The 27469-nt window shown below is 35.2% G+C and overlaps 3 protein-coding genes and 1 long non-coding RNA gene across 8 annotated transcripts in view; 2 read left to right on the forward strand and 2 right to left on the reverse strand.

The window, feature by feature from the left end:
* Positions 1-431: 431 nt before the first annotated feature.
* Positions 432-4654, reverse strand: LOC129731508 (uncharacterized). Its single transcript, XR_008729030.1, has 3 exons — positions 4405-4654; positions 4108-4337; positions 432-824 (listed from the first exon to the last, which is right to left on the reverse strand). It is a non-coding gene; the product is annotated as an uncharacterized LOC129731508 (long non-coding RNA).
* On the forward strand, positions 681-11765 carry LOC129731502 (uncharacterized). 3 transcript variants are annotated; one of them, XM_055691566.1, is made up of 9 exons: positions 681-860; positions 961-1016; positions 6010-6236; positions 7199-7353; positions 7417-7516; positions 7798-8130; positions 9375-9483; positions 9544-9668; positions 10409-11765. In XM_055691566.1, the coding sequence occupies exons 2-9, from the start codon at positions 965-967 to the stop codon at positions 10709-10711; spliced, it is 1404 nt and encodes a 467-aa protein (XP_055547541.1). In that variant the 5' UTR covers positions 681-860; positions 961-964; the 3' UTR covers positions 10712-11765. The 3 variants fall into 3 exon arrangements, with proteins under 3 accessions (XP_055547541.1, XP_055547543.1, XP_055547542.1); XM_055691568.1 differs by lacking the exon at positions 6010-6236 and having other exon boundaries at positions 686-860; XM_055691567.1 differs by lacking the exons at positions 681-860; positions 961-1016 and adding an exon at positions 5076-5860.
* A 5370-nt stretch (positions 11766-17135) lies between these two features.
* LOC129731510 (uncharacterized) lies at positions 17136-21904 on the reverse strand. Of its 2 annotated transcripts, none has more exons than XM_055691582.1 (2): positions 21784-21904; positions 17136-17435 (listed from the first exon to the last, which is right to left on the reverse strand). In XM_055691582.1, exon 2 carries the CDS (start codon positions 17421-17423, stop codon positions 17193-17195), a length of 231 nt encoding a protein of 76 aa, XP_055547557.1. In that variant the 5' UTR covers positions 17424-17435; positions 21784-21904; the 3' UTR covers positions 17136-17192. The 2 variants fall into 2 exon arrangements, with proteins under 2 accessions (XP_055547557.1, XP_055547556.1); XM_055691581.1 differs by lacking the exon at positions 21784-21904 and adding an exon at positions 17493-17581.
* A 438-nt stretch (positions 21905-22342) lies between these two features.
* LOC129731509 (monocarboxylate transporter 2) overlaps positions 22343-27469 on the forward strand; it is a 50970-nt gene continuing 45843 nt past the window's right edge. For both annotated transcript variants that reach the window (XM_055691575.1, XM_055691580.1), the window contains exon 1: positions 22343-22500. In XM_055691575.1, the coding sequence (XP_055547550.1) occupies positions 22414-22500 (87 nt within the window). In that variant the 5' untranslated portion in view covers positions 22343-22413. The remainder of the gene's footprint in view (positions 22501-27469) is intronic.

The raw sequence follows: 27469 nt of genomic DNA on the forward strand, positions 1-27469 counted from the left end.
AAACAACGGGATTTTCTTGTTAAGCCGAACAATTAAAATACGCCAAATCTCAATTAGCCGTAAGCACAAGCTATAACGAGGGTTTATTTGCAAGTTATGTCATACCGTCAAAATATACACCGCAGACAGACGTCCAAGCTGAGTTCCAAAGTTTGGAATCCAAACTTGTGTAAAGTTTTTTGTAGTAGCAATCCGTAACCAGATAGCGCTACCAGTACCAGTACCACTATACGCTCATACCGCTTATCCAGCTTTTTACGCGCCATCATGGCGAACGCTATAATGTGAAGTTCGTAATAAATTATCCACCCTTTTGACAACTCTACTTACATCAGTTTGAAGTCTTCATATATATTATCAAAAGAAAAATATATCTGGCAACATTTGTGTTGCCATTTTTTCAGAAATCGCATATCTGACGTAAGCAGAGAGGTTCGCATATTACGAACACGCACACGGTTAAATGAAGCTACATAATTATGAGTACAAAGACTACCAGTTTCTGAGTTCGCCTAAGCCAACATCGATTATGAGTAATTTCGAACTAGCGAAATTGGTAGAAATTACCTACATGAAGGATAAATACGGCATACCTTTTTCTGAGTGAAATGTTTTAGGTAGTATTTACCAATGAAATTGGTAGTTTCCTTCGATCTCTTTCATCAACAGTTTTTGCTGCTCGAAAGGATTTTTTCTACCTAATTTTGGATGAAAATTTTGTATCTGCTACTGCCCGTGCTGTCAAGACATGGTTAGTTAATATAAGCTGCAACGCGATCGAGAACGGGTGTACAGTATACTAAGTGTGTTAAAGGCCGAGCAAGCTGAAAAATACATAACGGATTAACGGAAAAATAAAGGTATTTACTAAACTTTAATTGAAAAATATATATTTTCGATTGCCTTAGGCTTGACTAGCTGTTTATAGGATATATATGTTTTTTTTTTTCATTCTTCCAGAACCATGGATCAGCTAAAACGCATTTTGGATTCCGAAACATTTGAAAAAATAAAAGGTTAGTGATACGCTTAGATTTAACAGATATTGTTATCCCACAATCTCTTGAAATACTTAGAAATTATAGTTTCAACGAACATTTTTTAGCTAACGCAATAATTTTTATTCTTAAACTACACCTAAATTAAATATCATTAAACTTGGATTTTTTAGCTGACGCAATAATTTTTATTCTGAAATTATACCTAAATTAAATTTAATTAAACAGAGACCATAGTCAGGGCCAGATTTGGGCGTTAGGCGACCCGGGGCGAATTCGACGAAAAATTGTGCTACACCTTCGCACCGCTGGAAGGTGACGAGCCAAAAAAGAGGTCTTCACTTCGTCTAAGGGGGTCCTCGAGTCGGGAGGCCCGGGGCATTTGCAACTAGGCCCTCCTCAAATCCGGGCCTGACCATAGTTAAGAACTTATCTATATCGAGAACTTTTTTGAATTACCAGATTCTCAACGATTTGTATGTTCCGTTGACGGATGTGATCAGATCATCGAGGGCCATATAAATGAGATGAAACAACATTGCAAGTCAGTACATGGCTTGAAAACACACAGCAAGTGTTGGCCACCGCTTAAATGCAGCATGTGCAATGCAGTCTACGCCAGCTTTTATCATCTCCAGGAACATCTAATAAAACGTCATCCAATTATCGATTCACCTCCTAAAACCATTCCCAATCCCATGTTAGAGAATGATGATAAAAATCTTGATAATGAAATGGGAGATGCGAATGTAATAAAAAACCGATTTTATTACGAAAAATCTGTTGGTATAAAGGAGCTAACCACTGAAATGATAGACCGTGTCACACGCATGCGTTGCGATGTCTCTTTGCCAGAGAATAAAATTCAACATTTCATGGACGGCTGTGCTGCTGGATTGGAATTGAGTCAGAAATATACGTTAACGGTTGTGAAAAGATTTTTTTCAAGATCCAATATTCAATTCAATGATTCATCGGTGGTAAAATTATTTAATGAGCTGGAAATACCAGAAATTTTTGGGGCCATAAGATCGTTTAACGACACTATAGATCAGCTCGCTATGCAAAGTAAATGCGCAATGCCAGTTACTGAGGAAGTGTTACTTTCGAAGCGCAAAATAAAGAAACTAGTTTGTCTAGGTTCGAAACGAAGAGCCCGCTACCAATTATGTACGTCTGAAAAATCTGAAATTAGGCATAAGATTGTTCAACTCAATGACATGGCTCATTATATATCGATTATCAGCATACTTCGATTAATAATGAACAATGGTGATGCGAGAAAGATGGTCAATACTGAAGAACCGCGAAATGATGGCACATGTTCCTTCAAGGATGGGTGGCAGTTCAAAAACCATTCTTATTTTCAACGATACCCGAATGCTCTGCGCCTATCACTACACGTTGATGACGTTGAATATCTCAACCCTTTGGGATCCAGGAAAGGAAAAAAGAAAATCACCAACATTAGCATTAAAATTCAAAACCTTCATCCGGTTGTGAATTCATCACCACGTAGCATTTATACGATTCTCATGGTTCGATCTGTCCTTTTGAAAAAATATGGCTATGAGAAGGTTCTAAAACCGTTAATACGAGATTTGAAAAGATTGGAATCCGATGAAGGAATACCGCTAATCATGAATGGACAAACATTCACATTGAGGGCAGTTTTATGCAATGTAGTTGGTGATACGCTGGCTGTGCATGATTTTTTTCAGTTACTAGGTCCTCAAGCATCGTATTTCTGCAGGCAATGCTACATTTCACGGGGCGATATAATGGAGGGTAATTTCGGGGCAACGTTTCCAGAAAGAACTGCTGCAAGTATGGCTAGAGATTTAGCAGCTGTTGAACAAAAAATCCAAATGCCCTCCGATAGTGGTGTTGCCAATCGGTGCATATTAAACTCTTTAGTACATTTTAATATAGCGGACAATTGGTGTTTCGATCCAATGCATGATATATTAGAGGGCATAGCTCCCATGATGATCAAACATATATTGAACATTTCTGTAAATGAACAAAAATTATTAACTTGTGATGAAATTAATTCAAGAATCGATAATTTTGATTATGGTGCAATTGAAATTCGCGATAAACCATCCAGTAATTTATCGTCAAAATTATTAAAAACAAAAGGTAATGCTTTGAGTCAATCAGCTTCGCAGACATGGCTGTTATTGAGAATTTTCCCATTCGTTTTTAATGATATTCTCGACCGTAATGCAGACTTCGCGGCTATAATAAAAAATTTACTCGAACTTACATTTATATCATTTTCTAGTAAAGTTTCTTCTGATATGTTAGAGGATTTGAAGTTTTGTATATCTGATCTACACAGTTGTTTTAAAAGATGTTTCACTAATCTACGTCCAATAAATAAACTTCACCATATTAGTCACTACCCGATGATACTTCAGAAAAATCAGCCAATATGTTTTGGAAGCTGTTTGGCATTCGAAGCCAAGTTCAAAGCTTCTAAAAGCATAGCCCGAAACTGTATGAATTTCAAAAACATTACCTATAGTCTTATGAAGAGAATGAATCTAAAACAGAATTATGATATTTTAAAACATGATTACACACTAGGTAAAATTCATATTCTAAGCGAAGAACAAATTTCAAAAGAGTATCTTGAATTTAAAAGCATATTGTTTGACTTGCCCGATAGATTAACCACAGTGAAGCATTGCCGTATTGATAACACTGATTTCCGACCAGGTTTTATTGTAAAATATGTGAGGTGTAACAAAAAAATGTACGGTGTCTTGATGACAATCATAAGTTTGAACAACCAATTTACAGCTATAGTACAAGAGTTAAAAACGCAGTTTTGTGCACAGCAATATGCTTTCAAAACTAGTTTTACTCAGAATGTCATAAGAACGTCTGTAGGAAACCTTTTGACCAGAAAAACCTATAACTTCTGGAAATTCAGTAATAATGATTCTTTATACATCAGCTTGAAATATAACGATAATTGACAAAAACGTATGTACACATTCTCACATCGGTGAAAATTACTATTCATATCACTTCTGGTAGCATAGCCCAAAGAGGTCAAAAGCCTTGAAGGTTACACCTGATTTTGGTGTTTTACACTTACACCTAATTTTGTGATTTCTTTATCAAATTTTTCAACGAGGCCTAACGACGGCGATCAAAACAGAGCAGGTTCTTCCGGTGTTTTATCTATCGGGGAATAAGCTGTTTTTCAGTTAAAAAATATCTTCCTTATGTTGGAATCGTTTGCTTTTGTGATTGCAAATGCTCTAACATTCTCAGTTTTTTTTTCAGATGATTTTGTTTTTCTCTTTTTCCTGTCAGCCTTCACACCTGTAAAAAAGTATATATTTTCATCACTTTCATAGATGCCTCTTTGGTTAAATTCAACAATAATTACCTGCTTGTCGTTTCTTGTGAGTTTTTTTGTTTTTCTATGAAGTTTTCAATAATTGCCACTTTAGAACGTGCATAAACTGATTTTTGGCAATACTTATTACTAATAATTCATAACGTTAGATTGTTACAATTATGTAGGCATAGATTTACTGCTGAGGATTTTTTACTTTTCACTGTTCAAAGATTATTTATTTACTTTTTACGGTAGGGGTGTAACGTTGTCGATATTAATCGAGAATATCGATATTCTTTTTGTATTGATAATATTGTTCAATTTTGTAGCGTAAAATGTCAAATGTCTTCTATTAACTGTGTTCACCTTAAAAGTGAGTACACTTTTGAAAGAGGTAGCGTATAAATTGAAATTTTGGAAAGAAGTAACTTATCTCTTTTACATATTGTCTGCACAAGGTGATTTCTGCGGGGGTGGGGGGATTTCGAAAAGCAATTAAATTTGAGGGACTGTTACATTCGGTAAAACGGTGCATTCGGGGATAAAACATTCGGGATGATGTGTTTAGGAAAAATAGTTTTCGGGGATATGTTACACACCAAACTGTTCGTTTTCAATTTCCCCTTGTCGTGGTAGCTTTATTCATTTCGGATTATGTTGGTTAAGATATTCCTTGACAGATAGATCCCACTAGCTAGTTGATATAAGAGTAGTGTCATCTTAAACCGAAAATATATGTAATTTAATAAGAGCAGCTGTTGAAAGAAAATCCAATTTTTCAATTTTATATTGACAGCTGAGGCTGATGCTCAATTCGAATTTTGGGTTAGAGATGACACGTCTCTATACATTACAGAGTCCCTAGAACCCTCTGTACCGTACCTGGTAATTATCGATAATTATTTTTAGCTTTCCCATCCCTACCCCAATAGTTATTTAGTCCTATCCGTTACGTGAGTTATATTTCCATGCTTTGTGACATGCCAATGAGGTATATAAAGGTAAGGAAGAAGCAGACATTTTCCTGTATTAGAAGCGAAAAATAGGCAAATAACATGTGCTTCTCGGTTGTAACGTAGCTCTCCAAACCATTTGAGATGGTATTCACTTTATTTTCTACGACATCAACGTTAACAAAAAAAAGCCCTTTGAGCCCTAGTTTTAGCCTGGGATTTGAACCAGGCTGTACCTATGTAGACTTCATTGGGTGACGATGTGACGGTGACAGGCCTTCCAATAACACAAACAGAAAAGCGGAAGCGTGTCCATAATCACTTGCACTTGCACTTGCAGCGTTAGCGCTAGTTGTAGCAATGACACGTTCCGGTTGTTTCGTTAGTTTTTAGGAAATAGTAACTGTTAAAACGGAGCAGGTAGCGAGTCCACAAAATTTCGAGAAAACCCGGAGCACCCAGCCTTGGTGCACTACAGCTAGGGGATTTCAACACAGGGATCATATATTTTTCAATATGAATTCCTAGACTTGCAGTGATGGCAAAACTAGGTAAATAACCTCTTCTTTTTTCACATAACAATACAAAACTAATTATACTGATTGCATGTTAGTTGTTTTTGATCTGCTGATTGTTTTGTTTCGCTTTTTTACACCTTTGCAATGTTACGAATCTGACATGTGAATGTATTTGTTTTCAGGCGCTAAAGTTGACGACAATTCTTTGATTAAATTAACTAAAGAGGATCTTGTAGAGCTTGGTATCGAGATGGGGCCACGAGTTATGATATTGGATTTAATCCAGGTGATAACCTCAACTACTTTACAACCGCAGGATATAATTGCACGTAATAAGTCGCCTGTATTATCGCACGAACCGGTTTGTGGGTCATCATCTGCTCTGCCGTGTGTATCGCCAGATGTTCAGGTAATTCACGCCCGACTAAAGTGATTATTATTCGAAGCACAGACAAACAGTTGTACCACTTCATACAAAGTTTTAAGAAAATGGGGTTCCGATTAACTCTTGCGATTACGGGGGCTGAGCAGTTCCCAGTTTTAATGTATTTTAAAATTATCATTGTTGATTTGGCTGACACTTAGCATAGACGTTTCTTTATGTAAAAGATGTCATTTTGTGCTATATGTTGAATTTTTTGGAACACGACTCAAGCGAAAAACACAAATACAAGTTTTTTGGAAAAAAACAATTTTTTTTTAATATTTTTCGGGTGACACTTTTTTTCTTTGGAAAGATGAAATCATTATCTACAACTTTGCCAAGGAAACTATGCCAATCAAACAAGTCGTTTTAACCATAAAAATATACCATAAAATGAACTTTTTAGATAATTAATTTTAAAATTTTCTTTTAACTTTTTTTTTCAAAAAATAAATATTTTTTTCTTAGACTGTATGATTTTTTACAAATTTTCAGAACATCTTATGTGATTTTTTAGCTGAAAACTTACTAATTACAAAACCACAACACAATTTCTTCAGTAAACCGTATTTACAACTTTTAAATGCCATAAATCATATTTTCAATCAGTTTCGGAAAAGACCCCCCCCCTTTCAGTTTTAAACTATTAGGCTTAAATAAATACGCAATGTAATTTCAGTGTTTTTTTTCATCTATTTAGTTTCAGTGTTTAGAATACAATTTGCACATTGCTGTGTCATTTAAAGGAAATATTTTCTAGACTTTGAATCTGCTTAGAAAGTCAGTTCTCCTATTGGGGATCAAAGACTTTTGAAGTTCGGTTTTGCTTGGGAAAAGCTTATTTTTTCTACATTTGTAGGGGCCCTCAAGAAAGACTACCAATGCTATTCTTTTTATCTATAAATGTTTCTCGAATGCTTGATGAAAGAATTTTTTCTTATTCTTAGATGATCAAGGAAACGCTAGAGAACGCTCCAGGATTTTATTCGACACTCTACAATGAATTATATGATAACAAAATACCGGATATTAACAAAATACGACAAATGACAAGAATTTTGTGTAACCGATGGTTTTATCAAAACATGATTGAACATCATAGGTAGTTAAATACCCGTTAAAATACCTTCGGGGAAATAACTTTTTTTGCTAATCTTGTTAATAGATATCCGACAATGCATGAGAAGTGGAACTTGGCAAAATCAATACTGGTTGCTTTCCCGCAATTAGAAGGCACAAGGCGGATGCCAGAGGCCCCGAAAGAGGTAATTGAATAAGTTGATTTGATGGGACACTATGTTTTTACAATTTACCGGTGAGCTCGCCAGATAGGTATAGGCTGTTAGTAGTTTTTTTTTAAGTGACTTGGTTCCTAATATCAAGCCAGTTACAAAAGTCTCAGAAAAGTCTCACCAAAAGTCTCATCTTATTAGATTTTTTTTCACTATTTTTAAACCCAACACGTATGACAATGTTTTTTATCTAAGATTTTAATTTGCTCTTGAATTCACCTGTTGATCGATCCTTCTTTTTTTCTTTGTTTAAGTCGGCGTTCTTCTGGAAAAATGGCGGTAATTTAAGAGGAGCGCACACAGGCCTCATCGAAACACGAACAAACAATATGAGAAAGGATCTTCCGCGAGAAAAACGGAAATTCACCCGCGATAAAGATTTAGTCATTATGGCAGCAGTTGATGACGACATTGTCGAAAAAGCAGAGCTATGTGCAGCGATAAGTGCGGTAACGGAAAATGTTAGAAGAATTGGAGAATTAATGGAATCTACTTTTTACTACCACAAATATCTCCTCAAAACCGGAGCAACTTTTAGTGATATCATATCGGTGTTTCCGCATTTGCTGTCATTCGTAGGAGACATGGTGAGAAATACGTACCTAATTAATTTGTGCCGGTTGTTGATGTTACAGGTTGCAAATTTGTTTCTGCACTTGAACTAATGTACTCACTTAACTGTTATTTTCTGTTCGTCATCAGCTCGCGTCTCATTCTACTTATTCTCTGTTGTGTGAAAAAGGTGCGTGGGTCTTCATGAAGCAAACAATATTCGTTTACCACTCGCACTATTTTCCGGAAAATACTGTCATAAGTTTTTACATATTTTTGCGTAAAGCTCATAGCGCTTGCCGAGCTAATATTGGTTTTATTTATAAAATTATTTTTTTATGTCATCATGAAAATCAAGATATTTTTGGCGGTTACTCTCGCCTTCGTGAAAAAAAAAAACGATATACATATACATAGATGTTTTTTGCACACAATGCAAATGAAAAATATATCATTCTCCAGGATTCTTTCAAGTACAGTAACTGTTCGCTAACTGGGCGAAGAGCACTGGGAAGTTATTGAAATCGGCTCGCTAAAGCCTGTATTACACTCTTTGACCAATGGTCGAATATTTGACCTTCTGACATATTGGTCAAATTCATTTGACATCATGGTTGTTGTTTGCCCGTGTTTGCCCCATGTTAAAATTGGAGAGTGACAAATAATTATCTTTGACCAAATTTTCATCTGTCAAAAAGTGACAAATATTTGACGCTTGGTCAAAGAATGTACTACAGGCTTAACTGGGATGTCATTTCAAACGTAAATAAACATCGAGGGGGATTCTGATGAACAGTACGCTAATGCTACTTCGAGACAATTTCATCAAAGACTTAAATTTTCATCGCCAGACAGAAAGTTCTGTTCGTGTTGTTACTGTTTATGTTGCCATTAAACCCCAAACTAGAAGGCCAACGTAGAAAGTTAATCCCCAACCAACAAGAAGCAGCATCATCTTTTGATGTTCCACATTTACATACCCCCCGTTCATTCTGATTAGTGACGTTTGTTGTCGTTTTAACTGGGAATCCCAGTTAAAGCGTGTTCAGTTAGCGAACAGTTACTGTACTGACTGTGTAGACTAGATGTTTTTGTTTGCACGCAATGTTAACTTCATACGATAGGAAAGCTTCATTCAAAGAAATACAAAGTTTTCTAATCGTAAAAAAGACGGTGCCCTTACGGCTGTATGTATACTGTATAGTACATTTGTCCATAGTATAGTTATTAATTATGCGTTTTTCAATAATTCGAAAAAAAAACATTTTAATTTTTACAGATTCAACAAGCATTTTCAAGACTGAACACAACACAAGAGGGTAGCGTTGCTGCAACATTAAAGCGATGCTGTCTTATTAGCAACACAACGTTTGCAGAAGTGGAAGATAGTAGGAAATGAATGTCTAAATCAGTTATATGTCTATTCATATATTTTTCACTGTTTACAGAATATATTCGTGGAGCATTGAGAGCTCTCGTGTTTCTTACTGCGCGAGGAACTAAAAGGGAAACCACCGACAAAATGCTGAGTGCCGCTGAAATTGTTGCAGCACCTTTGATTAAATGGGTTGAGGTAACAATAATTCTTTCTCGTGGTAATGGCTATATCATTCGGACAATTTTAAAAATTTAATTATGATTTTGTTTTAATTTTTTTGAAACTTTCTGGATTTCCAAAAGCATTTTGTTTAGATTTACATTATCTTGCCCATAATATTCAGTTTTTGAAAAGAGATCGATACAAATCTAAATTTAGTAGAAAAATGTTTTCTTGTACCTATAATGTTCAAATATTGTTTTTTTTTTTATTATGATATGTGACTTAATACAAGAGCGTCACTGTAAGATCCTTTCTGTGAGTCGTCGCTCATTGATGCGCCGAACCCAGTGACCCTCTGCCCCGCGCTAATGGCATAGTTCCCCTGCCGAAGGTATGGTCACCAATGGGAGAGGTTAGCAAAATTCAGTTACCTGATGTATGAGAACGATAGTAAATCACTCTTGTTATTTTGATCGCCTATTGTAAAAAAAAAAATAGTTTTATTTGAATTTTTCTTGCAACTATTCAAAAAGTGTAGAGGTATCACTGACACTGACGGTAATCACTGACTCACACTGACGGTAATCAACTATCTTGCTCTCTATTGAAAATAAACTGTAATCCTGCTACAGAATACGCGATAAAGTGTACAACTAAGGCTCATAAAACTGTTATCTATATATATAAATTATATAATATGATAAATATCGATTGTGTCTGGTTTAATTCATCGAATAATAATCTTCTAACAATTTCCAATTTCGTGTTTTCAGGAAGATGAGTGGGCGGAGCTGCAGCATAAATCTGAAGGTCCAATTCTCATATGCATTGCAGAAAAATTCAAAGCCGGTCGATACGTGATTATGATAGACGAAACACATCATGTCGAAATTGCTACCAGTGAGAAAGCAGTGGAAATTTTTTTTAAATCATTTACTGTTTTTAACATCAAACCTAATTCTTGCCAGGCTAAAATTATTGATCTCATTGAGCTATGTGTCTTCAAAACAATTAAGTACAGTTCACGTAACAGAGTGAATGATCTTTGTAATGCTTTATCACAACTGAATGATTGACCAGAATTAGAGAAAACAAAAACGCAGAAAATGCCGCACTTATTTTCTTCAACATTTTATTAGATAGTTAGATAGTACGTCCCAGGCTGAGATAAAACAAAACAAATGCCTGTTTCTTCATTGTTAAAATTTTCCATTTCATCTATATACATCATAATTTACGTAGCTTATAAAAACAATTATCAATAAAAACTACTTTAAAATCAAGGTGATAAGCAGTGAATACCGAATTGCTTGGCAAGTGAATGCTTTTATAATAAACACTACATATAAGCGCTTACTAGATATATACTTTGTTAAATTTAGGTATTTTTATATAATAATGAGTAGTAACAATTATCTATAGGTAACGAAAAACACGATCAATAATAACAGAAAAACAATTTAAAACGTTTTTAACACAATAAAAAGCTAAGACGAATAAATAATAAATTATAGTACCTGCTTTTGATTGCAGTTTATTTATTTATTCGTTATGTCCGCCTATTTACGGTATAGTTTGAATTGTGCATGTAATTAATGTATTTTGCGTGTTTTTGTCGTTTTCTTTCATTGAAAATACACATTTATATTCAGTGATTGAATCCTGAAACTACTTACTTTTGGGCTCAAGCACCTTGTAAAAATGCTAAAGCTATTCAATTATGGTTATGTTTAATCAGCAAAACTACTTCTTTTTAGTGTGAGTTTTTCCATTTATTTGTTGAATCTACTAAAACTAGGTTTTTATGTATAGAAATGATCAGTTAAACCTTCCTAGTTTTTGTTTAAGTTCGGGTAGTAAAAATATTTGTTCGCCAAAAATACAAATTTATGATTGGTGATGAGCGCTCCAATTTGCCTAAACGTCGATTCCACTAACTCATCATGAAAATAAAACTTTCCAATTTAGGTTAATGATATTAAGTAGAAACTGATTGAATATGGGTAAAGTTAACTCGATTATTTGTAGCAACTACTTATTTATGAGGTATAATGGACTGTGAAAATAAAACTGCTTGGCAGTATTGACTTATTTGTCTGTTTAAAATAAAGATTTATCATCGATAGAAAATGATAAATATTACCTATTTTTGGATGACATTCCCTTATTTATGAGATAAAAAATCCTAATCTGGCAAAACAATAAACAGAAGAGTTTGCCTATAATAATATAACAATAAACCATTTATTCGTAAAAACACACAAATTTTAGGTTGGGCGCCATATTTTTTTTGAGTAGTATCCAGAGAGTTTACTCAAATTTACTCGTAACCCTTTTTCTTTTCAATGGACTCATAAATCCACTTTCTTGTAGAAACAAGCCATTATTAGGTACGTTCAGTTATTCAAATCTAGGTACGATCACTTTACTTAGAAGCAAGTATGGTGGTTTTACTCAAAATCTGAGTTTGTGCGGTTTAAGGGCGTTTTGAGTAGTTTCAACCTAAACATAGTTAGAATCCTATAACCGTGTGCGCACACGTACACACTTAGATTTTATTGCCGAGAACTCAACAGCTGATAAATTCAGCGAAATGTTCTACAAGTTTTCGGCAGAATTTTCAAGAACTTCGGCAAACGAAATTTAATACCTGCTGGTTTACGGTAGATCGATATATTTGCTGGATGTTCGTCGGAATATATTACTGACATTTGTTAAAAAATTCGCCGAGCTATATCAGCTGTTGGGAAGTTCGCCGAGATAAATTAAGTGTGTAGGTTATTGTTAAAAGATGGAGAATGAATCGAGAAATTTATTTGTGCTAGTTTTCTGAGAAAAAAAAACTGTAGTGAGTTAAAACTCTCAACCATTATCGAAAAAATATTGATGTTGGAAAAAGTCTGGAGGCAAAAACACCCCTACTAAATCTATTATGAGGACCAGGGATGTTACGGATGTGATTTTTCAGATTTCTGCAGATGCGGATGCGGATGTTTAGCATTCGGGGATGCGGGTGCGGATATCCGTAGCATCTCTTGTGTTTTATTTTGCTTATTTCACATGACCATGGCCCTCCCCAGTGCAAAAGTTTTTTTTTAAGCGAGCAGTAAATACACCAAGGAAAATTTTTCTTCTACATTTTATAAAGCGATTTTTTTTTTCAATATCCGCATGGTATGATGCGGATGCGAATGCGAAGTGCGGATGCGGTTGCGGGAATCCCTATCCAACTCGTTTACCGAAGCTCTAGTATGCCAAAGGAAGCTTCATCCAACGCTTTTGTTTATTTCGATTCTTCAACACGCAACGCTTCGCTTCGCTTTACGCGTCAGTGTGTGTCCTCAGCCTCAACCTATTTTGTTCCAAAGGTTCGTTGATTTGCGAGATTATTTTTGGGTTGAATCAAAATAATGGCGTAGCATCAACACTAAATTTTTCGAGCGGAAGTGCTGTGCCACAAAATAAATGTGTCGAACTAAGATAGAATCAACGTGTTTTTAACGTTACTCAGATTATTTTGAATTTCAATTCTGAAGACTTTACGCACATCAAGGTTGGTTAGGAGCTTCACAACTATTTTTTTTTTTCAGTTTGAGCTTTTGAGGAAACTTGCGTTGACAACTGGTCGACAAGCACGAAAAACAATTTGTCCTAGAGTTCAAACTGGAATAAAATGAAAGATTATATTATAGCTTTTTAATCATTCTTGTGTATTTTGATGCTCCTAGCCAAGTCGAAAGTGCGTATAGTCTTCTGAGACTTGAATAAAATTTTCCTGTAAGCGAACGTAGAAGTGGCGAAACCGGCAAGCAATTACCGTTCGACGCACTTCTTTTTTTTCTAGGGGCACCAAAATTGGTTTTTGTCAACCATTTTTTGTTTTGGTTTTGGTCAACCAGTGTAATTATTCATCAAAAAAATTTATTTGAAATGAAATTGTTCTAATACAAAACATAGTAAATATATACAGTCAGGTTTTTTTACGCGGTATTTTTATACGCGGTTTTTTTACGTGGTTTTTTTACGCGGATTTTTTAATTACCGCGGTTTTTTACGTGGATTTTTGAATTAACGCCGTTTTTTTACGCGATACCGCGCTAATTCAAAAAAAATTTCACGAATTTCCGAATTAACGTGGGTTTGGAACCAGAAACGTTTAAGTGTTTATCTAGTAAAAGACATAGTCCAAAAAATACTCTCCGCCCAACGAAAGATCCGGAATGACCGTCAAAGAGGACAATTAAATACTGGTTCTAGAGTGTCTCGGGTTTTTTTTAACACCTTTCAGCTCTACTTTACGCGGATTTAGAAAAAAAACGTGTTTTTTACGCGGATTTTTGAATTAACGCGGTTTTTTTACGCGGATTTTTGAATAAGCGCGGTTTTTTTTACGCGGATTTTCGAATTAACGCGTTTTTTTACGCGGTTTTCCCCCGTTTTTTTTTACGGTACGTATCCCCCGCGTAAAAAAACCTGACTGTATTATAAAATTTTCCATAGCTCTTGTAGATATTTTATGTTTCTTGAATCAGTGTATATAGTTTGTGCGGTAACTCCAAAACAGGATTGCGTAGTATAGAAATAGTCCTATATTTCCTTCACTATTCGCGTTGACGATGTTGCTGATATTTGTTTGGTTTTTGCATGCGAAAAAGAAGGAAGGAAATATTTTTGCTTTTGTCATCACGCACATTTTGACAGTTACATATGAGTGTTCACGTAGGTGCGAACAGCCTTCAAAATCTCTTTCAACGCGAATAACCCGAATCAACCAGAGCTGCCAAGTATACAAATTTTTCTGTACACGGTAAGAGTCAAAAACCCATTAATGGGTATTGTTGTACCCATTTTTTTCTGTCATGTGCGGCTGTCATAAGAATGGGTAAATTTAAAAATGTGAAATGGGTAAAATTGTACGCATTAGAAAGACATGTTCTTAGAAAAAAAATGGGTCATTTGTTTACCCATTAATGGGTGAAAAAATACTTCAAGCATCGTTTTAGTTTGCTCTGTCGATTTGTTCGCACGCGTTACTTCTACGATCTGTTTTGTTTATTATTTGTCAACAATTGCCATGGAAGGACTTCGATGCTGCGTCGTTTAAGAAGTTGCAAGGTAAACAGTATGTTATATCAAGTATTGAATTTTACAATGTGAGATTTTTTTTTATATTAGGTCTAGAATGTTCACTATCCGTCTGGTATTGGCTTTGTTGCAGAGAATAGCGATTCTGACAATTATAGCTGATAAAATACTCCTGTTTTCGTAAATAAGATTCATTTTCGCAAATAATTAAAAATAATTGATTTCACCTTCACTTCTTTTAATTTTTTTTGAGTGATAATCACAAAGTTTCCGTTTATTTAATAATGGGTAAAATTTCACCCATTTCCTTGAGAAAATTCATTTCTCAAAATTTTTGTACCCAGTTTTTGACGTTTAATCGGTTTACCCGTTAATGGGTAAATCGAGTTTACCCACTAAATGGGTTGGCGAAATGGTTGAAAAAGTACCCATTAATGGGTTTTCGACTCTTACCGTGATTTATATAGATTTTGTCAGCTCGATACAGAATAGGGTGTTTTAGGGGAATGTATATTATTTTTTCTTTCGATAAGAAATGTAGAAAAATTCATATTCCACTGACTTTTTTTTATTTTAAACAGCCGAACTATTGAAAAAACCGATTTCGAATTTTAACAACTGTAAGTCATTTTAAGACAAACCCTGCCGTCAATAAATTATGACACAGGGGTGCCAGGTCATTTTTCAAATAACTTCACACTCCATAAAAAATGTCTCCACACATAAGAAATCTGTATACACGGACCCCCATTGAAAGTTAGTAAAAATCCCAGTGGAAACCTCAAATCGAGTGCGGGTAATTAACCGACTATTAGGCTTCCACTACTTCAAACGAGCTCTAATGTCTTCGAAATTGAGATATGTCTTCACATTTGGTATCCCTGTCATAACACGCGAACCAGGGTTATATTTCCACAGGCCAGCAGTATTATTGTCACTTTGTGCTCGGTCAGGGTTATATTTTCGAGCAGCAGAAGTGTCACTTTGTGCACTACTTGCCAGTTAGTGAAAATTAGAAAAAAATCTAATTTTTCAATTCAAAAATCAAAGAAAAATCGTAGAGATTTAAGAAAAAATACGTAGTGCCTACTAAAAGGTCGGTCATCGATTAGTATAAGAAAAAGCAAGTATATTTTCAAATTTAAACCCCCTATTGGCCCTGACACAAGTAAAAGAGATTTTTAAGGCTGTTCGCACCTACGCGAATTTTCATATGCAATTGTCAATTTATGTGTGAAAACAGAAGCAAAAATATTTCCTTCCTTCACTTTCGCAAGTAAAAACCAAACCAATATCAACAGAGTCGTCAGGGCCAATACAGATTTCATACAGAATTTTGATTTTTCATACAGATTTGTACAGAATTTCAGCAATCGAAATTTTTAAAGTTTCGGTGTGAAACTGTGATGTTTTACAAAATGTTCGTACTAGAGCACTGGTAGCTCTGCCTCACAAATATATCATCCGAACATCAGTTTTCAGTTTTTCGAATGCGTTTCCCGCATAACCGCCAAACTGGCCGATTCGGTTTTCACAAGCAGCTCCGAATGGGAATTGGTATAGGTGCGAGTAGGCTTTAAAATCTGTTTCTTCGTCCAACGTGGAATATTTGTGCCTGATTGTAATTATATTGTATTTGCGTTAACAACAACCAACGCTCTTCTTTTGCTCTTTTATTACTTCTGTTCGATTTCTGCTGGGCGTCCGGCATTCAACTAAGCGGTAACTTGCTATTCTTTGATTTCTTCTGGACATCCGACATTTGGCTAAGCGGGATAAATACCTGTTTCGAGAGTACATGAAAACACGGTAATAGACCTAAGTATTCTTTCAGATATTTTTCCCAACCTTTTAACGGTTTTAGGCGAGATTTAAGGTCGGATTCCAAGCCTTACTACTTTTTAACTGCAAGACCGATAACTGCAACAGCTTTGTAGGTACACGAATAAATACAGATTTTTTTACGAGTGCATACAGAGTTTTCAAAATAAAATCTGGCAGCTCTGCTATCAACATATGTAAATACGCCGTATAGAATAAATTGTCAAACCGCTACCGATATAAAAACATTTTATTTGTTGTGCTTTACGTTTGAGTAATTTTAACAACCAAACCTATAATGCCTCATTCTACATCAAGTAAGCTTCGATTTCCTTTATTATTTGGTACAATTCTGGCGGGTTTTGCTGTTGCATTTTTCAATAGGTTTGTGCGGTATGAATTCCATGAATTTTTCTGAAAGTAAGATCATTTCAGAAGTAAATTTATGACGGATTTAGAGGAACAACGACAAAACTTAGAACCCGAAGAAGAGGGATCTCGTCAAATGCTAGCGGAAACGATAGAGTCTTTCAACAAAACTCGAGCTGCGAAACGTCAACAGTCGTAAATGTAATTTTTCAAAAAAAACACCTATTATAGTTTGTTAGATTGCGTTTTTATTCTATTTTATCCCGACGGTTAAACTGAGAATTAATCCTTACGAATGCGCGCAACACGTGGGTCATCCGGACGCATTACTACGTAATCCATCTTATAGCGCCTGTTGTCGCCGTCTTTGCTGTAATAGCCGCTCACACCTATGACCGACAGCCCTATCCCTATTACGGCCATCACAGACGATCCTATGACCTCTGGGATTTCATTCCATCCCCGCTTGAATAACGCAGTTAGACCGCGACTGGCTTGACCACTGGCTGCCATTAAGAGTCGGCTCTGAAATGTAGTAAATTAAGTAGCAAACTAAAATTATTAGTTTTCAATTGCACTCACGTAATCACTGTGATTTTAATGTGATGTTTTTGAACCGCTTGACAGTTTTCTGTGAGAGCGGAATTAGCACATTAGGTCGAAAATGTTGGGTTGGCGTCTAAATAAAAGCCGGTAAGCACCAGCCCTTAATAAGAGCCGCTTTATTAGGTTTAAGGCCATTCATATGCGATAAAAAATTATTAAAAGATTTTCGCAGTGACACTGAATAAATATGTAAATATGTTTGCTTTTTGCGACAAAATTGTTCAAATTCAGAAAAGCAACATGTTTTCGATTGTTTGTTCTAGAGAAATACATTAAAGGTACCGTCAGCCGGTACATATGTCACGCACACTAAACTCGGATTGTTTGCCTCATAAATGACTCTTGCCTAACTCTTTCGGAATTTAGCAAATCGAAAAATATAGTCTTTTTTGAGTTGTCCTGTACTGGAAATCAAAAATTAAATAAAGTAAGATAGGAATAAATTAAGTTTCAAGTCAGTGAAAGAAAATGAAAATTTCGCAATCAATGCAGGCATTTTGACAGCACATTGTTGGCCTCACTTTCAATCCTACTTACATGCTGTAAGGTGCACCAATTACATGCACGATTGGAGAGGTCTATTGTTTGACTGCCATCTCATTGCGATCACGAGACCAATCTTTCTTGAATAGGTCTCCTCGAATAATTAATCAAGAAAGAGTGGCCTTCTGATCAGAAAGAGATGGCTGACAGGTCACAGATTGGATAGCACAATCTCACCCCCATTGGCACAATCTCACCCTGGTTCACGGTATGTTTAATGTTGACGTTCAGTAATCAAAATATAAGTCTAGCTATCAACGAAGCATGTGTATGATAAACCACATTTTTCGGTATTAAATTCAGGAATGATTTCTATTACGATGCACTCACATCAACAGCTGTAAAAAGTTTAAGAAGAGCGCTATAAAAATATCAAAAACTAATTGTACCTGCATTAAAAAAGTATTTTTAATTTCACTTGATTTCTGTCCTTTCAAATTGGTCCGAAAAAAAGAAAAGTCGGAAAAGTTCCAACAAACATTTTTGTTGATTTATAGCCATTAGGTAGATTTCGGCTGCAAGCTGTTATACAACAAAATTATTAATTGGGGTGTTTTCACCTCAAATCAGTCATGAGCAAAGTAGTATTTCCTCATTTTGATTTTTAAGAAAACTTTAGCCATTTTGTCACATAACTCATAAAAACTCTTTTTCTGTTTTTTTTATTGGTTTATACTAAAACCTTCGGCATTAGGAATTCTAGCTGCTGATTTTTTCTGTTTTTGAACTTCTCTAACTTCAAAAAACAAAATAATAATAAGAATTCAATGACGTCTCTGTTTCATTTGAACTAGATACAGCAGTTATTTTCGCTTTCTATTTGTCTTTTCAACTGCGCATAGGCCAACCAACCAAAATTTAGCGACGCTAATCGCTAAGCCGCTAACGGGAAAATTTAGTTCGATAATCGCTAAACGCTAAACCCACATTAGCGGAACTTTCGCTAATCGCTAACTTATTAATATGTAACTAGTCATATCGCTATATGTATTGCTCGTGTTTTGTAAAGCTGGTATAGAACGAAGCAAATATTTGCTATTTTTTAATACAGATTTTATTTTGTCCAAATAAAAATCGTACCAAAAATAGCTAATATTTCCGTCGTCTAATACCAGCTTAAGATCAGGACCACTTTGATCTTTTGTGGTAAAACAAACGAAAACAATTACTTTTTAGAGCTATTCACAATAGGAGGTGCACAAAACGGTGTTCATACTCGATTTTGTGAAAACAAAAAGTAACAAAAGATATTCAGCTTGCATTAAAAATAGAATTTTAGGAAAGTTTTCATAAAAATTCAATTATTATCTGAATCGAAAAATTAGAACCAAAGTTGTCATAATTTCAAGCGGATTGCAATTTTCAAAGTTCTTGGTGTGCCAAAAATTCAATCTAGATATTGAGCTTGTTCTTTAAAATGCTCCTGTGGCTTGAACGATAACTGGAACTCCATTCTAGGGTAAAAATACTGACTCGCACTTGTGTCGTAAAGAGCGGAACTCTAGACAATTAAGATAACTGAACGTTATTTAAATGAAACAAACGTTCCACAAGTAACTTTCACAGTAAAGTATGTTCATCTTTCGAAGCAATTTACGTACGCCATCAGCAATTCACAGTTTTCCTAAATAGTTCTATTGTCGATTCTCTACAAAATTTAGCGAATAAACGATTGTGTAACAAAAGTAGCAAAAATAACTAATCGTTTTCTTTGAAACCAATCCATCTGCGCCTTTGACTGCCTTTCAGAATACTCGTAAAAGAAACTTTGTACTACCAGGGTGCAATCCATTGTATCATGCGAATACGTTGTTTGTGAGGGGTATTAGTCATTAGAATCATTTTTCTAACAAAATAAAACTTTCGATAATGTGGATTTCGGCGATAACGGGTTCAACAGAGGGAATCGACAAAATTAGAAGTAGAAGAAGTATAGTACTATAGATTATAAGGATACATTATTGAACTCAATAAACTACAGTAATGCCTCCATATAAGGCAACTATTTTTTCGTTACGTTATATCGAAGCACATAATTTTTTTTTGGTTACTCAAAGATGCGCGAAAACTTATTTCCTATCACATAGCAGTGTATATAAACTTTTCTATGCCTCTTGAAAGCAATTTTCGTGGACAAACATAATCTTGTGAGTGAAAAACATGGAAAAAAAGATCAATGTAATCCCATTTTACGGCATGTATTGGATTCAAAATTTACAAAACATTTATGAATGACATATTATATCCCAAAAATAATTACTGTACTTTAATTTTAGTATATTTAAAATAGTTACGTTATATGGAGGTAAAAGTTACGTGATAACTTTATCGAAGTTGCCTAATATTGAGGTATGACTGTATAACTAATGTAGTAACCAAAAAGGAGTGATCCTCAGGCCACAGTGATTTGAATTAATAAATAAATGAATAAACAGATAAATAAATGAATAAATAAATAACACACATAATCTCGTAAAACTACACGCCAATATTTTTTTCATATTTCTTGTATTTTAATTGAGGACGAGAAAGATATGTGAGTGTTGAAGGACCCGAAAGTATTAGTTTTTATACGATATTTCAGTACATGTTTGAACCTATGTGTAATATTCAATTTCTTATTGCACCTACTGATGTTCATACTACTTTACCGTGTATGATTTCTGCGCTTCATCTAATTTTTGTAGCTAATAATTTGTAACTGTGTAGGCCCAAACCAACTTTCCCTACACTTTTGTAGACTTATGCAGATTTTTTGAATTTTTCATATGAAGTTTCCGTTCCCTAACACGCACAAACAACATAATTTTCAAGCAATAAGTTTTGGATTCTTCTTGAGGGGCGTTCGCATTCCACTTTAGTTCTACAGAACTTGGTTGCTGGTTAATTAATACTGGTACATAGTATTTCTAGCATCGACATTTTTAGTAATTAGAGAGTTTGAGAAAGGTTTTCGAATGTGAAGCTTGGCTCACTAGCTGAAATTCAAACTGATTACACAAAAAGCAGCTCGTTCGTGCTGTTGTGTATGAGTTTAGTTTTAATAAGGCGTTATCAAATACCTATGTGTCTCAGTCCCTAATATTCTGGTCTATCAACCCAGTCGTAAAAGTCAGTACGATCGCTGCACAGGCCTCTTGATTGTTATACATAGCTATATTCTCATTGTTAGTTGCGAAATCTTTGTAAGATAACCAGTTTTTATCGTAACTATGTAAAAATTGTAACGAATGTGCTCATTAATTACAAATTGACCCTTAGAAGACATCGACAAAGTTGAAAATAGGTAAATGTGATTACAAACTTAATGAAAATAAAAAATACTCCGCATAAAATTGCATTTGGACTCAACCCTATTCATGCCGTGGAGCTTTCACCAATACACAAAATGAATGAATAAAGTTATGCTCTCGTTGTATTAAAGCATTTCGATAACGCGTGCTGCTAAGTTGGCGAGTTATATCTGCAAGCTAGAAGCAGAAACGTCAAAACAAAGTGGCATATCAAAAACAACAGCCAAGGCGAACATGTTTGTTGTGTATAGAAGCATGAAAAGATTGTCTATCGAGCGACTGCCGTCACACAGCGTACTTTTGATGCATTTGAAGTTGTGGATAATCTAAAGTGCTTGGCGTACTTAGTGGTTCTGCTTTACGATACGATTTATAAGTGAAGTGATATTTTAGTATTTCAATCATTGCAAACCAAAGACTATTGAACTTACCGTGGGTATTCCTCAATGCGGATGTCTGGTTTGCTCAAACGACGAAGTTACGTAAAAAAGCGATTGCCGTGCTGCAAGTAGATTGATTGATATACTGCTCTGATCATCAAGGGATTGTAAAATGAGTTGAAGCGTTATCAGACATAGGCAATGATTATAATTTTATATTCACAACAGGAACGAAGTGATCAGCTCATGAAAATTAACCTCCAGAATGTAGGCTATTTTAAGTAATATATTCAACAGACATCAGAAAGCTTTTTGCTCCGACCATCCGACGGCAAGTTCAATCGATTTTATCTCTGTGTTGTACTATATCAAAAATGGGTGGTTGGCGTACATGTGTTGGTGCTCAAAAATCCTTGCGTTAGTTTTCCCAGTGTTTTATTGCACTGTCAGTGTGTGACAGGGCTTTCCAGCACGAGAACAGCCGAGGTTTATGTAAACGAGGATAAAGGTTTGCTCAAGGTGGTCCATTTTCGTGCAGCTAGAATGAATCGTTAATATTTGCATTGATGTTGCACGGTGCAGTGAAACGTGTATCTCACCACAGCGGAAGTGGCCGTGTAATAGTTTTGTGAAGATAAAATTTGTGCAAATTCTGATCATTCGAAAGGAATCGAGCAAAAAATGGGCCAGGCAGCAAGTCAGAACGATGAGGCCGAGCCCGACCAAGAAGACGAAGAAATCATTCCGATGCGCGCGGATCGTTTTCTGGTGAGCTTTCATTCACATTTCTTGCTCGTGTGTATATATGCTGTATCGCAGACAAGCTTTTCACTTTTGTTCTTTCAAAGCAAGTGTACATAAGTCCCTCTGCCGGGGCTGGAAAAATCATGTGAAAGTACCAATTGAACTTCTCAAAATCGTTTTCCGCCTCGTGCTTTTTGTTTTCTTTAGTGCTTTTCAAAATATTTATAATTTTTTTATTCAGAAAAAAGAAAAAAGCAGCCGTTTAATTCCATTACATTTTTTAAATGTTATTTGCCAAATTTTACAGTTTTTCTATTGAGTTCCAATCAAAATCGAGAACTATAGTGGCTCAGAAAATAGAACTGTAACTCCAGAGTCTTCTCCCACCATTTTATAACATGACTACGGAGTTTTTAGACTCTACATTTTTTATTTATGGAATTTTACAAAAACAACGAATACTTTTGGTTTCGCCATAAATGGGTTAAATAAACTATCAACTGAACCCTGATTCAACGAGTACAAATCGTAATGATCGTACAGTTCGATAGAGAGAAACCGTATCCTGAAATGAATACTTGTGTCGACAAAAATAATATTTAGGTAAACTACTAGAGGCTAGGCTTAGTTCGAGCAAACATTTTCTTCTCTTTTATTATAAAACTGCAACCAAAAAAAGACTAAGGTTAGCTGATACCTCTTAAAGGTCCAAAACATGTTCGCTAGGGTGGGACAAAAAATAAATGTTATAATAAATGTGTTGCTGAAAAAATTTTACTGAAAATGCAAATGGGACTGACTTGCTATGCGCGGCAGTATAAGGAACACGAAAAGTGCATGAGAGCGAAAAAATAAAACCATCCCTTTTTTCCCATATTCATGATTCCTCATGTGAACATTAGACTGGGACACTGTTCCCATGAGAAATCATGAAATCATGAAAATTGAATTTCCTACGACAGCCCTTTTGGATTTATTTATCTACCTTTTTTATTCGTGAAAGATATGTTCTACCTATAACTTGCATGCAACTAAGTTAAGTCAACGAACACATTGACCAAACACCATGGGAGTAGGTGGATTATTCCATGTTTGCACTCATCTTATCGAGCGTACGATTCAGTTAAGCGAAACAAAGTATGGCGGATTGGGCTTCTAAATGGTTTCCTACCAAACCTTATTTGGCTGTCACATGTCACGCATGCTTATTATATAGCGTTTCGAGTTTACTGTTCATCATAGCATTGGAGGGTATATCACAAAGATTTAATATTGTCATTACTATCGGTCATAAAAAACTATTTACTTCAAAAATAATTCATTGAAACTATTTTTGGGATTGATTAATTTATATTTCAGATAACACCAAACCTCGATAGTGTATGCGTGTTGAGCCACTTGATATAAAAAGTTAAACAAAAATTCAAAAGTAACGTGATAGGTTGTAGGTTTACTCGAGTGTAACTTTCGCTCATACTAGAAATTTTTCAAACACCCCCAAAATTTAAACCTTTTTTTTTTTACTTCAGCACATTACATTTATTTTTAACTGAGTTATTTCTCGACCGATTTTTATTGTTTAGCCGTTTTGGAAAGGGGGAAGAGTTTTCAAAATATATGCAGGGTTGTACTAACTTCACTAAAATATGTTGAGTTATTGAGGCTCAAATCTATTTTTTCACACGCAAGCTTTCGACTTACTTTAAATTGGCCAGCTATATTTGTAAGAAAAGTACTACAAACACACTAGGACGGTGGAACTATACTCAATTACGAATAAATCGGCTGAAATCGGCTGATGCTGAGTAATATATTTTTTTAAAGAAAAAAAAAAACAATATTTGGCTTCCATCGCACAATTATCTTTGAACGGTATTTTGACCAAAACTTAAAACTGTGAGAGTGTTTGAAAAATGTCTAGTTTGAGCGAAAGCTACACTGCCGTTCTTCGCATATTTGTCCCATGTTCCAAAACATGCAAACGAGAAAAACGATGTTAAAGTTTTACAATACCTTTACGCATTGCGTCAATGTGACAAATGCAATTATGGGCTTCTAACCAGTTTTACCTTGCAATAGACTGTTAAAATATACGTGAAAACAGACTCATTGGTGATAAAAAACGAAAATCGACCAAAAGTAACATGGGACAACTATGCGTAGAACGGCAGTACACTCGACTAAACCTACGATTTATACATCACTACCTAGATCTCAAATAGCATGCATTTTTTTCATTTGTTGCACCATTGCATTTTTTGTTGCACCGTACTATCCTCTCGATAATTAGACGCTTTGCTGTCATAATACTTTTTTAAGAATAAAAAAAGTTGTTCGAAAGCCCACGATGAATGATTTTCCGAACCCAGTATAAAGCTATATTTTCAAATGGTGAAGCACAGTGTGAATGGTGAAGTTGTTCTACCATACACACTGTGAGGTAGTAGGCGAAGCATCTCACTATCTAATAAAAACTGATAGTTAAAGATCTTTGGAGAATTCTACAATTTTCCGATGATGATGAAGCGTAATTCCCTCACAACTTAACTGTTCCAGCTATTTGGGATCTAGGTTCAATCCTAGTTGACGCCGAGAGATTTTCTACACTGAAAAACCTCTATGACCGCGCCTTCCGTCTAACAAGCAAGTAAATATCAATATGGTTGGGTCCTAGGCAGAGTCTCCATCCCCGACGTCAGCGATTGGCACAAACAAGTGACGAAATTAGACCGTTAAAAAATATACGATGTAAAATATGATTGTATCTCTTGGAGCTAACTGAACTTTCTTCGTGTAAGGTGTAATATCTGCACAAGGCTTTGATCTTCCGTGTGTGAAACATTTCCAATATTGATCGAACTGATTTTAAAACCGACGTAAGACGTTGTCAATACGAATATCAAATATTGTTCGGAAGAGTTGGTTTCGTATCCAGCTTAGTTGCAAGGAACGTTTGGCCGATTTTGTATTACTTTACTTTGATTGTTGTTAAAGAAAATGATATCTGATGTATTTGCTGTCGCACAGTCACTGCGAGTTGCCGGCTTGTTTTCGCTATTCGCGAAGGGCCGTTGATGTCTGAGTTTGATCGCCTAGTCAAACATACCGCATTTGGTGTTTTCACGGCTTATTAGAAGGATGTGACGTGAGAGACGCAAAGGTTTGTTGGTACTAGACTTAACACATTTTTCAAAATGAGCTGATTTGTCACGAGGATTGATTTTCTTGAATATTTATGTCCCAAGTGCTAATCAAATTTCAGGATACTGATATTGAATCTACATTGTTGAAATATGGATTTTGTTAAAATAGTTCGAAAGGTTGATACGAACCGAGATGAATTATACTTTGATCAGAAGCTATCGGAACAATATCTAACATTATAAGAATACAAACTAATGAAATTGGAGTACTTTGTAGACATACACGTATACTACCAAAGGATAGTTTTAAAAACTTTAGTTATGTTAGACATATCTTAAGTACTTAATTGCCTTCGTTTGTTATTGTTTTCAGATTGACTACAAGTTATCAAGTGATTAGGCCACTGCATCTTTTTATCGAATGGTCTGTATCGGAATGCTCGAAAATGGAATATAAAAAGTCAGTGATCTATATCAGATCATTGAGTTTCGTGATTTGAACTCTATCCACTTTCTTAGATCAGAAGAAGTCGGATCAGAATTGCAAATTTGATCATAATTCTAGCTTTTAATTCTGATAAAATTTCTCTTGAATGGAATGTAGTGAGCACTTCTTGCTGAATTCAAGAGCGGTACTCTCTGGATATACCGAATTCGTACAGTGCGAAACTCTACTGTAAATGTATACAAAGCTTGTTTGCTCACTGTTAAACTATGATTTTTGGAAGGGAGGCAGAATGAATGCTGGGGATGACCATGGTGCTCAGTCACAGATCATGCTCTTGTGCCTGCTGCAACCAGTCGATGAGAAACCGAAAATAAAAATGCTCATTTTCTTTGCAATTATTTTTAACCATTCGACGATACACAGACTACACGATATAAATTAATGATATAGCGATAGTAACCGTGCGGAAAATCCTCTTCACGAAACACAAAGTGTGTTGGTGTTAGAATGGTGCCCTAGCGTTCTATACGCTAGCACTGTGGGTTCACATAGCAAGAATTGTATAATTTGTAGTTCAAATATACTAAGTTTTTTATTAATAAAACAAACTTATTATGGCTAAACTTTGACTAGCAAAGCAGAGTCTAGCTGTAACACTTGTTTTTGGAACTTGACTCATTTTGATGTTCATATTTCGGTGCAGCTGAGATCTTGCTGACCATGAAAGTGCATTTTAGTCGAGATTTGTAATATGTAGCCATACTTCCATGCAAAACACCTAATCATACACACCGCAAAAAAGAGATTGGAGAAAATACTTGTTTCATGGCAGGGCCATACGTATTTAACATCTTGAAAGTATCGATTAACCTAAAAAGTATCGTATCGAGTATGGTCAATATGGCTGCTGCTCTTTTCATACAGGTCGTATTGGATTATGTATCTCCCTTTTTCACAATATCTAATAAAATTATGTGTATAATCGAATCAGAGTTTTTTTGCATAGGGAAACTGTTCCATTAATCATCTCAGTCCAAATGTTCATCTCATACAACATTAAAACACAATTGAAAACTAAAAAAAACGCATATTTGTAACTAAACCCATACACTAATCCATGTAATGGATTCTTCTTAGTTCACTTTAGATTTCTCATGAAGTAGATTCCTCAAAAACTTACTTAAAAGCTCTAAATTTAATATCATAGTCGGGCATATGCACTCGAAAACTCATTCATCTCAATAATCTGCCTCAAAAAAAAAAAATATAGCATTTCTCTATACGGCTACAACGGGACTCGTTCAGCAGCCAACCTTTTTTTTCAACTTTAGCGGACCACTATTTATTTTAATCACTTAACAAAATTACTCACTACACTAAGAATGTTTTTATCTTTAAAATG

This window comes from Wyeomyia smithii, chromosome 3, assembly GCF_029784165.1.
Source record: "Wyeomyia smithii strain HCP4-BCI-WySm-NY-G18 chromosome 3, ASM2978416v1, whole genome shotgun sequence".
NCBI classification, from domain to species: Eukaryota; Metazoa; Arthropoda; class Insecta; order Diptera; family Culicidae; genus Wyeomyia; species Wyeomyia smithii.